This window comes from Nycticebus coucang, chromosome 1, assembly GCF_027406575.1.
Source record: "Nycticebus coucang isolate mNycCou1 chromosome 1, mNycCou1.pri, whole genome shotgun sequence".
NCBI classification, from domain to species: Eukaryota; Metazoa; Chordata; class Mammalia; order Primates; family Lorisidae; genus Nycticebus; species Nycticebus coucang.
In genome coordinates, this window is record NC_069780.1 from 86,338,109 (window position 1) to 86,350,405 (window position 12,297).

General features: G+C 36.3%; 1 protein-coding gene across 15 annotated transcripts in view; it reads left to right on the top strand.

Moving 5' to 3' along the window:
* The window catches only part of RAPGEF2 (Rap guanine nucleotide exchange factor 2), a 299,942-nt gene that overhangs the window by 254,093 nt on the left and 33,552 nt on the right, over nt 1–12,297 (top strand). For all 15 annotated transcript variants that reach the window (XM_053583632.1, XM_053583658.1, XM_053583668.1 and 12 more), the window contains 3 exons: nt 3,632–3,768; nt 4,387–4,545; nt 11,936–12,088. In XM_053583632.1, the coding sequence (XP_053439607.1) occupies nt 3,632–3,768; nt 4,387–4,545; nt 11,936–12,088 (449 nt within the window). The remainder of the gene's footprint in view (nt 1–3,631; nt 3,769–4,386; nt 4,546–11,935; nt 12,089–12,297) is intronic.

Here is a 12,297-nt window from a genome sequence, read left to right on the forward strand (position 1 = left end):
ATCTCTTTAACTCTATGATACCTGTCATTATCAGTTGGTATTGGGCCTCCTTAGAGACAAATGCTTCTTTTTTATACATGTTTTTTAAAGATTAGAGATAGAAAAGTGCTTTATTTTTTTTAATTGCTCTAATCCTAGTGTAATATACTATAGAAGTTATCACAAAACCAATGATACGATTATTGAATCCTTAAGAATTTTAAAAACTCTTAGATGCCATCTGGTTAAGCATCTGTACATTTTTGATTTTTCAACTGAGCCTAGAGAATTATGTACACTTGCTATTATTAGATCTTCTCTGTCTCCTTTATCCTTAACAATATGTGATACACAGATAGTCCCTGTTCTGTTGTATTTTTTTAAGGCTAGTCATTACTCATATATCACAAATTGATTTCATGATCCACTAATAGAAAAGAATTTGCCAAAAGGAAGAAACTTGTCTATGCAAGGCACTTTAAGATTTGTGAAGACATTTTACATTTTCTACCCACTTCATCTTCTTCAATAATGTGTACAATTTTTTGACTCCTATTATTGCCTAAACAAACACACATTAAATTCAGTTTGGGGGCTGGGGAGGATACAGGATCTTGCTTTGTTGTTCAGGCTGGAGGCAGTGGTGTCATCATAGCTCACTGTAACTCAAAGTCCTGAGCTCAAGTGATCCTCCTTCTTCAGCCTTCCTGGTTACTAGAATTGCAGGTGTGTGCCACCACAAGGACTAGCCAATTTTTCTATTTTTCAGTGAAGATGGGATCTCAGTCTTGCTTAGGCTGTTGTCAACCTCGTAACTTCCAACAATCCCACCACCTTAGCCTCCCAGAGTGCTAGGATTATAGGCGTGAACCACTGCACCAAGCCAAACTGAAAATATTTCTGATAATTTCTAGTCCCACATTTTTGTTAAGCCCATGAATCTTTGTCCAAGAAATTCTGCAACAGCTAGGAGAACAAAAAGTAAAATGTGGTGTATAGGTGATATTGTACATGTAATACCAAAGGGTGAGAAGTGAGGGATGGTAGCTAAAGAAAACAGTCCAGGAATAGCAGAACTAACTGTACGTGCTAGTCAGAGGACCATGGCTTCTGCATTTGCCTTTATGTTTCACATCAGAAGGTCAGTGTATTTGTAAAACAATTCCTACCTCACATATGTGATAGATACGGGTCATCTCTTGCAAGAGTATTCAGAATTGCTTCAACTGCTGTGCCCAAGAATAAACATATTTTATGGCATGGCACAGACATGCCCACTCATTCCAAAAATAAAAGTTTCACTAAACAGAGCTTACTCTTTCTATAAGTGATGCGCCTTGATATTTTATCTTCTTTTTAAAAAGTGTTGGTTGCAAAAGTAAATTTTTTTTTTTTTTTTCCGAGATAGAGCTCTCTGTTGCCCTGGGTATAGCGCCATGGCGTCATAGCTCACAGCAAACTCTTGGGCTCAAGTGTTCTTCTTGCTTCCACCTCCCGATTAGCTGGGACTACAGGCACCTGCCACAGTCCTCCACTAATTTTTCTATTCTCAGTAGAGACAGGGTCTCGTTCCTGCTCAAGCTGGTTTTGAAGTCCAGAGTTCAAGCAGTCCACCCGCCTTGGTCTGGTAGAGTGTTAGGATTACAGGTGTGAACCATCGCATCTGACTGGTTGCAAAAGTAAATTGATTTTCTGAGACATAAATCCAGGTTAGGTTGAAGAACACTTGTCCTTTAGGGGGACTCCTTAATGTACCATTTATCATGATAATTCTCCTGATTACCAGAGCCACCCTGGGTACAGAAAAGTCTTACACAAGGAAGATGATATAGAGTCCAAAGCAGAAAAACCCACCTGGCCTGTCCTTGTAGAAATGTAATGTTTTCACAGAATGTATCTTAGTTATTGTACTTTGTTTTAACAATTGACAAACTATATCAGGCTCAGTGCCTATAGCACAGTGGTTACAGCACCAGCCACATACACCGAGGCTGGCAGGCAGGTTTGAACCCGGCCCAGGCCACCTAAGCAACAAAGACAACCACAACAGAAAAATAGCTGGGCATACTGGCAGGAGGCTGAGCAAGAGAATTGGTTAAGCCCAAGAGTTTGAGGTTGTTGTGAACTGTGACTCCACAGCACTCTACTGAGGTTGACATGGTGAGACTCGGTATCAAAAAAACCCCCAAACTATATCTAATAATATAAAATTTGTCATTAAATCTTAACAGATCTATCAAGACAGTTTGATTGTGTGGGGACAAGAAAAATGTAGAATTTTTATTTAGTTGGGAAGTTGAATGATATAACTATGATAATAATGACAGTAATTAGCGGTTCTAATTCACTGGGTATTTATGTTGTGCCAAGGACTTTATCTTTCTTAACTACATTTGGTTCTCCCAGCTATCCAAAAAGGTAGATTTATATATTGCATATGAGAAAACCATGCCTTAACCGCGCATTTAAATGTCTGACACATCCTCTGTGCTCATCTCCACTATGCAAAGTCCAGTACAAGCATTGGATGCAAACAGTCCTGAATCATGTCACTGCCACCTCTGAATTATATGACTTTGAGCCTCAGTTTCCTCCATACAAAAAAAAGAAAACATGCATTTCATGCAGCCATGGTGAGGAGTAAGAAAAGAATTTAATGCACAGTTAGTAACAATACCTAGTAATAGGGGAACACAGGGCTATTAATAACAGAGAGGATGTGACTTGAAGAGGCTGTGAAGTCATCCCTCTTGTCAATAGCTGGCACCAAACCAAAGTGTTAACAGTTTCTTCACAGCATTGCCAATAGAAAGAATGGTCAAACTTTTCTTTCTTTTTCTTTTGTTTTGTTTTCTTTCTTTCTTTCTTTTTTTTTTGTCAAATTGTGGGGTCAGAAATGGTGTATCAGTTTTCATTTACATTTATCCTATCATGTTATAAATTTTAATTTTTAGTTGTTTCAAATGAGAAATAATAATTGTACATATTTATGGGTTAGATGGTGATGTGTTGATACATATGGGTCAATCAGGGTAAACCATCATCTCAAACATCATGCTGTCAGGAACATTCTTCAGGATCCTCTTAGCTATTTGAAAGTATCTAATACATTAGTGTTAACTATTGTCATTCTACATGGCTAGTAGAATTTTTAATTGATTAATTTTTATAGATTTCTCTGATTGATAGAAAATATCCCTTAGAATATTTTTGATTTAAAGGTAATCTTTAGGTATCCTTTAATCTTTAGGTAAAGATGGTGGATCTTTAGGTATCCACCTGCCCAAAAGGCTCTGGATGGACCTACTGACTTGTGGGAGAATTCCCAGGGCTTCATTTCATTTAGAGCTTAGTAAGATCACAGCTCACTTTCAATTGATGTTTCCCATTTGAAGTTTAGTAATTTCTTCAGTGCTATTAGAATTTGACTGATGATGTAGACTGTTGCCTCTGAATCAATTGTCATCTCCATTTCACAGAATCCTTTGTATGTCTCCTGTGTAAGAAACTCAATTTGTACTGAAGACACTTAAAGTATATTTCTCAATAGGCAAAATTACAGAGCATATTTAAAGAAAGAACCATTTTCTTTTAGAATACTTATTTTTAATAAAAGTTATGGTTTTGACAAGAAGTATCTCTCACTTTTCAGAACAACTCTTGGAGTTTATGCACCAGCTGCCTGCCTTTGCCAATATGACAATGTCAGTGAGACGAGAGCTCTGTGCTGTGATGGTGTTTGCCGTGGTGGAGAGAGCAGGGACCATAGTGTTGAATGACGGGGAAGAGGTTAGTAAATAGTTTGACCACTTGAAAAGTTTCCTGTTTAAGGATCTTTCAATAACAGCAATTGAACAATCACCCATTTCTTTTAAAACCTCAACAACAATAAGTGTAAATAAATCAAGAACTATGATTACACTTACGTCACAGAATTCTAAATCCATTAATTTTATTTTTCATGATTGGTAGTATTTAATACAATACTGATAGAAATTTTTTGGTTTATTAACTTTTCAGTTTTTGCAACTTAAATGTTCATAAATACAATGCCTCTCGTCAGACAAAATGATATTCTTATTGAGGCAGTCATGATCATTTTATCTTGTTTACATGTGTTTTAGGGGACAGAAGAAATTATTTTCTGTCACTTTAGAGATGGATATCCAAAGTCAAATTCAAAATGTAGAATATATGATCTGTGCTAAGCGTATGAAAATATTTAGGTATTTGGCTGTGTTTTATTCTTTGTTTTGTGAACTTGTTAAATAATTTTACTAGTTATTATATTTGTTCCATCTTTAAAATAGAAGATGTACTAAATTTTTTTTTTTTAAACCATTCTGGCATTTTCAACTGTATGATCATGTTATTTTCTGCTTTGCCTTTTTTTGTTTTTCCAATTAGCTGGACTCCTGGTCAGTGATTCTCAATGGTTCTGTGGAAGTGACTTATCCAGATGGAAAAGCAGAAATACTCTGTATGGGAAATAGTTTTGGTGTCTCTCCTACCATGGACAAAGAATACATGAAAGGAGTAATGAGGACAAAGGTGGATGACTGCCAGGTATAAAATATCTATTTTTCATTCTTAATAAAGAACACTTACATGCAGTTGTGATGAGATTTTTTTCTGCTTATATCAATATGGAGATAAAATTTTAATATAGAACTATTACTTTTGTCATGCCCCAGGAAATTAGAAATTAGTCTCCAATTAAGTCATTGAAACTCCACAGAATTATGTGTCCTATTTTTTTTAAAGGGGTTCTATAAATGTAGTATTTAAAAATTGCCATCTGGCCAGGCGCTGTAGCTCATGCCTGTAATCCTAGCATTATGGGAGGCCAAGGCAGGTGGATTGCTAGAGCTTAGGAGTTCAAGACTAGCCTGAGCAAGAGTAAGACCCTCTCTCTACTAAACACAGAAAAAAACGAGTTGGACTTTACCCTCGAAGTGAGAACAATGTAACCTAAAAATTGTACCCTCATATTAATTTGAAAAAATAAAAAATAAAATTCTCAAAAAAAGAAAAAAATGAGTTGGGCATGGTGGTACATGCCTGTAGTCTCAGCTACTCAGGAAGCTGAGGCCGTAAGATCAGTTGACCCAGGAGTTTGAGGTTGCTGTAGGCTAGGCTGATGCCACGGCATGCTACCCAGGGTGACAGAGTGAGACTCGGTCTCAAAAAAATAAAAAGTAACAATAAGTAAAAATAAAAATTGCCATCAATAATAACAATCCACTAAAGATATGGAAGCAAAATGTACATTATGAAAAGAAAATTTAAGTACATTAATAAAAATGATATGGTACAGTTATGCAGTGTTTTTATTTAAATACCTATAAAAACTGATTTTAGAAGAGTCATGAAAATTAATCATAGTATGAATTGGTGGGAAAACTTGCTCATCAATGGCTCAGTGCCAGTCACTCAGTGGTTAGGGCGCCGGCCACATGCACCAGGGCTGGCGGGTTCGAACCCAGCCCGGGCCTGCTAAACAACTGTGACAAGGACAACAACAAAATAGCTGAGCATTGTGGCAGGCGACTGTAGTCCCAGTTATTTGTGAAGCTAAGGCAAGAGAATCTCTTGAGCCCAAGAGTTTGAGGTTGCTGTGAGCTGTGATGCTATACTCTTCTACTGAGGGCGATATAGTGAGACTGTATCTCAAAAAAGAAAAAAAAAAAACACTTGTTAGTCAAATAATTACTAATGAAAATACTTGATAAAAAATAAAAATAGTATTGCTAGTATAATAATCATTATTTATAACAGCATTTAATAATTAGAGAAATTTAGTGAAATGTTAAATTTAAGTAGATTGATATAACTGGTAACCTCTGTAATATTGAAAAAATTCAGGTATTTCATTGTTATTAAATGTTTGTAATTTGTCTTGTCTTACTAAAAAATTTTGACTTTGAAAGACAAATGTTTTAAATAACCAAAAATTTAACTTAGAGTAATTAATGTTAAGTGCTCATTGTATCTGTTTGTGTGCAGTTTAAAAGACATCTGAATGTGATTTATTCTAAAAGAACAGAATTGAATTTTTGTAGTGTCAGATCAATGTAAATGTTATCACCCATTTAAATATGTATTACAGGCATTTAATGTACTAAAAAAAACTCATCATTGGTATACATAAAATAATCTTACCTAGAGAATCAAAATACTTTTATCAGATAATTCCTTTGGTGAGCAAAAACAAAAAAGCTATGAATTCAATGTTTTAAAGATGTAGTTCTAGAAAAGCATTCTAAATATAGTCAACTTTCAATTATTTGATGTAATAGAGGAAAACAAACTGATAGGTAAATTTGGAAATCTCCTTTTGGCCTGCGAATGTGCATTTAAAGGGGCTTCTATGGTATGTTAGCTCTGGAACAGTACTCCAAAAAATAGTAAAACCAGAGTCAAAATAGGTTAGAAAATTGTTGAAGATTCCTGAACCCTTCAGCATGTTGGGATCACAACAGCATTTGAATCAGAGTTTCTGTCCTTAAAGGGCAAGTAAAAGTTATTTCCTTCTTGAGAAGGATCCCCTTAGTGGGTTAAATCCTTTTGTTAGAAATTTTGTAATTGTGAGATAAATGATGTCAGAGGCAGAGAAATGTTTAGAATAATTGATAAAAATGTTACCTGACTGAATATTGCTGAGTGCCTACGTCATGTACCAGGTAACATTATTAAGTATTTATGTGAGAGCTCTGGGAAAGAAAAGGGGGTGAGAGTCTAGTCTGTTCACAGAATGAGGAATTGGTAGGAAACCTAGTCAACAAGATAGAGTTCAATTCAAAAGAAAACTAAGTTATATAGAACGCTTGTAGATCCCAATGTTGCAGAGGGAATGGCATGAAAAAAAAATGGCAAAAATGTTTTCTGTCTGGACTTCTAGGGAATTGAAACCTGCATCCCTGTCTCAGGCCAGTGGTCCGGAAGGGCGGGAATGTCTCTTGTTCTTTGTGCCTTAGGAAATAGTTGAAGGGAATCCTCTAGGTGAAGGTCACAAGATTCTCTTGGCCCAAAAGGGGAGTATGGGCTCAGAACCTTTAAAAGCTCTGTGCTTCTGCTCAGAAACAGGAATTTGGATTTCCTCCTTTGCCAGTAAAGTAATAAACTTCTCTTTACTTCTCCTCAAACTGGCGTCCCTCTTTCTTCTGATGCAAGTTTCGGGGGAAGTGCTGAACTTTCAGTAACACTTAGATAAAATTACTTATAAGGAAGGTCATGGGTGAGGTACCTGTTGGAGAAAGTCTGTCTCCTCTCTGTGCCACTCCAAGCCACTGTAAAGGGGCATCTTAAATCAGGGATTTCACTCTTACCCTTCCACCGACCCATCTCTTAGGCCTGACATTTTATCCCTCAGAGATCCCTTTACAGGGATGGAGAGCAAATTTTGACATTTTAAAACTTGTGAATGCTCATTTGGGGTAGCATTTTCAGGTATTTCTGTAAAAATGTCATGTATCTGTTAGAAAATACTAATGGTAGACTATACCCTTGTAATGGTGGGATTTGTAATTAGTGGGGGATAAAGCAAAACAGTAAGAAGCATGTTTTTATTCCTCTGCGAAATAACCTCCATACCTCTCTGTCATTCTACTGACCACATTGTTAAGAAATCAACAGCTAGCAACTGAAATTAACAAAACTAATAATGTCTTTACCAAGAAAAAGCAACTTTGCCTAGAATTAGCCCTCATTATCTTATATTCCAGTAGGTTTCACAATGAATATTAGGGAACGGGATACATGGTTGAGCTCACGGGTAACCCTACGAACACAAAGGTGAATGGGTTAAATTTTAACATTATTTCTGTTTGTTTGGATCCCATGAATTGGTCAAATGTGTGTTTTGTTCTGGGTCCCTTTTCTGCGTTCTCCTCTTCCAATTCTCTCTCTTTAGTGTTGATTGCCCTGTTTGGTGTGAAGGACAAAGGTCAGAGCTTCGTATAGACACCCTCTATAGCAAGCGACTAGTAATGATTTTCCATTCCCCATATATACCTCTTTCTTTTCTTTTTCCCTCCTTCTGTGTCCCTTTTTCCCTTTCCTCCTTTTCCACCCTCCTACTCCCTTTCTTCTTCTCCCGTTTTTTCCTTCTCCACTGCCTGTGTCTTAGGCCTGCCAGTGACACCCAGGCATTGCTTAGCCCTGCCCTCCACCCTTCAGTGGGGAAGGAGCACTTGGATACCTATGTGAGCAATTAGGTATGAACTTCCCCTACAGACTACAAAGTGCCGCCTTAAATAATGTAACCTCTTAAGGTAAATCTGTGTCAGACTCAACTTTTCCTGGGGTCAATGGGAACCAATGACATTTTGAATTTAAGGAAGAGTGTTGGGTGACAAAGCAGTTTGCCATGAATAAATTGAACGTTGACTACGTGTTGATTGAAGTTTAATTTTATTTCATTCATTGTCTTAATTTTTTGTACCCAAATATAAATTATTATGTCATGTGCCCAAAAGAAAATAATCCTGTGACATACCATTGATCTTTTATAGATATAAGAGATCTTGTTTGGATTTTTATTTTGTCTCAGGGTACTAAGATTACATAGTACTTCACGTATTTGCAACTATTTGAAAATCTAAAACCTCACTAAAACAATTCACAGATTTTCAGCTGACTTCATCATACCAGTTAAAATTAAATTTTACCTGTGAATTTCATATTTAGATCTGTAGGTTTCTTAAAGTAAAACTAAGTTGCTAATTCAATGAGAGAAATATTTTCAACTAAAATTTATTCTTTTTTAGATACCCTTCTGTAAGGCCATATTAGAAATTCACTTTGTGATTTTTTTTTTTTCCTTCTTTTTGGATGGTATTTCAGTTTGTTACAGAAGAAATGCCAAAATGTCTGTCTAGACACTAAGAATTTAAAATCAAATTTCTTCTAGTTTCTTTCAAATCTTTAGTCAAGAAGATTAATTTTTGTACATTTCTTTTTAAAAAGCATTTTTTCATCTCTATCTACTTATTCATTTGAACTCTGGGATATATTTCTTTTTTAGAGGATTAATGAGAAAATGATGATCTAATTATATTCTGTAAAACTGAGTATAAGAAAGAAGACCTAAAAATATTTGGCAATAAAACCTTTCTAAATCTCCTATACATATTTGGGGAACAATTTTGCTGCTCCAGGAGTAGAAACAAAAAATGATAATGTTAAGATAAGAGACTAAGGATCATATTTTTCAAAATATTCATGCCTGTGGTCAGTATTATGGAAATGGCTTTCTTAAAAAGGTAGTCTTAAAAATTAAACTATGCATAATGTACAAAAAAGCCTATATCTTTAAAATTTTTAACTTCTATTTCTAAATGCTTAGTAGAAAAATGAGTGAGATTATGTCAGCCAACTCAGTGGGAGAAACTCAGTATTGCAATATGCTGTTTTTCTTGTGAACTGCTGCTTCTACTTCTTAAAAAAACTATTGATTATGCAGAAAGTATGGAAAATATGGAAAAGCATATTAAGTAAAATGAAAGTTGCTCATGATTTGCATTGCTCAGAAATAATATTAGCATTTTATTTTATTTTCCTCCAAAATTTTCATGGGTGCATGTATAATTTTTTAAAATTTAGCCAGCATGTAATTATAAGTATTTTTCCTATCTGTATGGTGGAGTTAATAGCACCTTCCACATGATATAATTAGGAGGACAAATTGTGATTGCTTCTGTATGTCACATCATAGTATAACATGATGATGATGTTCTTGTCATTATGACTATTACTACAATACAAATATTGTGTATTTTGTTTTGTTTTGTTTTGTTTTGAGATAGTCTTACTGCTGGCCAGGCTAGAGTGCTGTGGCATCAGCCTAACTCACAGCAACCTCGAACGCCTGGGTTCAAGTGATTCTCTGTCTCAGTCTCCCCAATAACTGGGATTACAGGCCCCTGCCACAATGCCTGGTTAATTTTTCTATTTTGGGGGGGTAAAAATGGGGTCTTGCTCTTGCTCAGGCTCGGCTGGAACTCCTGAGCTTAGGTCATCCTCCTACCTCAGCCTTCTAGAGTGCTGGGATTATAGACTCAAGCCACTGTACTCGGCCTTTTTAAAAAAATTTAATATGAGCATTAAGCCTAGAAAAACATGATTTGGGGTGGTTGCATCATTTTTATCTTACATACAATATAATTTAAGCACCTCCTTATTTTTCATCTTCTCATTCAAGGAGAAAAAGACATGCCATAATTCTTTCCATTCCTAATGATTTCTTAAATCAGAATAAATTATACAAATTTAAGGAAAATAATTGTTATTTGCTGAAGTGTCTGCTCTTATCTCCTCAATGGCCTTTGGTTAATTTGAGTAATAAGTGGTTTCTTTAATTCACTCTTAACTTTCTTTAAAAGTATTGAGAAATGTAATTATTTAAGTGGTTTGCCCTTAAGCTCTGAATTTTTTAATATTTGAGGTCATGGAGGAGTGATTACTCGATATACATACTGTTGCTAACCCGTAATACCAGTTATAAGGAATAATGATTTGGGCTATAACAGATATGCGGCTTGCTTTGTAACCTTCCTTGGACAGGCTTTCTAAAATGGTGTCTCATCAATATAATTAGCAAATTTATGTATCTACTCAATTGGGTATCTTTGATTGTATTTTTTAATTAAAACCATTCTTATTTTTTGTTGCTTTTTAAATCTTCAAAATGTCACTAAATGGTAATTATGTTTTTGTATTTATCCTTCTAAGATCCCACTCCACTTCCCTCCCCCTAGTGGTTTTAACTTCAAGGAGCGTGAAAAAATACTCCTCTGAGTTTTACAATTGCTGGGACTTTGAATGTAAAATACATATAAATGGCCTAGTGTGGTGGGCTCATGCCCGTAATCCTAGCACTCTGGGAGACTGAGGTGGGTAGATAGGCTGAGCTCAGGAGTTGGAGATCAGTGTGAGCAAGAACGAGACCCCATCTCTACTAAACATAGTCTCTGCTAAAAATAGAAAAACTGGCTCAGCGCCTATAGCTCAAGTGACTAAGGCGCCAGCCACATATACCAGAGCTGGCGAGTTCAAATCCAGCCCAGGCCTGCCAAACAACAATGACAACTACAACCAAAAATTAGCCAGGCATTGTGGCGGGCCCCTATAGTCCCAGCTACTTGGGAAGCTGAGACAAGAGCCCTACCCAGGGTGACAGCTTAAGGCTCTGTCTCCAAAAATTAAATAAATAAATAAATATAAATAATATATTATTATATATATTTATTTTCTATTTTATATTATATAATAGAAAAAACTAGCCAGGTGTTCTGGCAGGTGCCTATAGTCTCAGCTACTCAGCAGGCTGAGGCAAGAGGATTGCTTGAGTCCAAGAGTTGGAGGTTGCTGTGAGCCATGACGCATGCATGGTATTCTATCCAGGGCAACAGAGTGAGACTGTGTCTTGGAAAAAAAAAAAAAAATTTTTTTTTTAAATAAAATACATATAAATATGCTTAATATGAAATTTTTCTTGACCAAGGAAGAAATGCATTAAAAGTAGAAAAGTCTAGGGCGGCGCCTGTGGCTTAGTCGGTAAGGCGCCGGCCCCATATACCGAGGGTGGCGGGTTCAAACGTGGCCCCGGCCAAACTGCAACCAAAAAATAGCCGGGCGTTGTGGCGGGCACCTGTAGTCCCAGCTACTCGGGAGGCTGAGGCAAGAGAATCACTTAAGCCCAGGAGTTGGAGGTTGCTGTGAGCTGTGTGTGGCCACGGCACTCTACCGAGGGCCATAAAGTGAGACTCTGTCTCTACCAAAAAAAAAAAAAAAAAAGTAGAAAAGTCTAATTAAAGTTCATTACTGCATTAATTTAGAAAGTATGAGAAAGACAGGGAAAAATGTCCATTTCAATAATTTAAAAACTGAATTATTAGTACTGCTAGGTCTTTTGCAAGCCCTTTATCATTAACATGTGACTTATGTTTTATTCCAGTTCGTCTGCATAGCCCAGCAAGATTATTGCCGTATTCTCAATCAAGTAGAAAAGAACATGCAAAAAGTTGAAGAGGAGGGAGAGATTGTTATGGTGAAAGAACACAGAGAGCTTGATCGGACTGGAACCAGGAAAGGACACATCGTCATCAAGGTAAGACCAAGAACCACCCCTTCTTCCCACGGAAAGGAAGGTTTTTGGTATGAAAGTTTTTGGTATTATCACTTGTGACAATTTAGGATTTTTTAAACTTATTTTTGAGAAAACGTCTTGCTCTGTAGCCTGGGCAGGATCACAGGTCATTGCAACCTTGAACTCCTGGCTTCAAGCCATCTCCTGCTTCAGCCTCCTGAGTAGTTGAA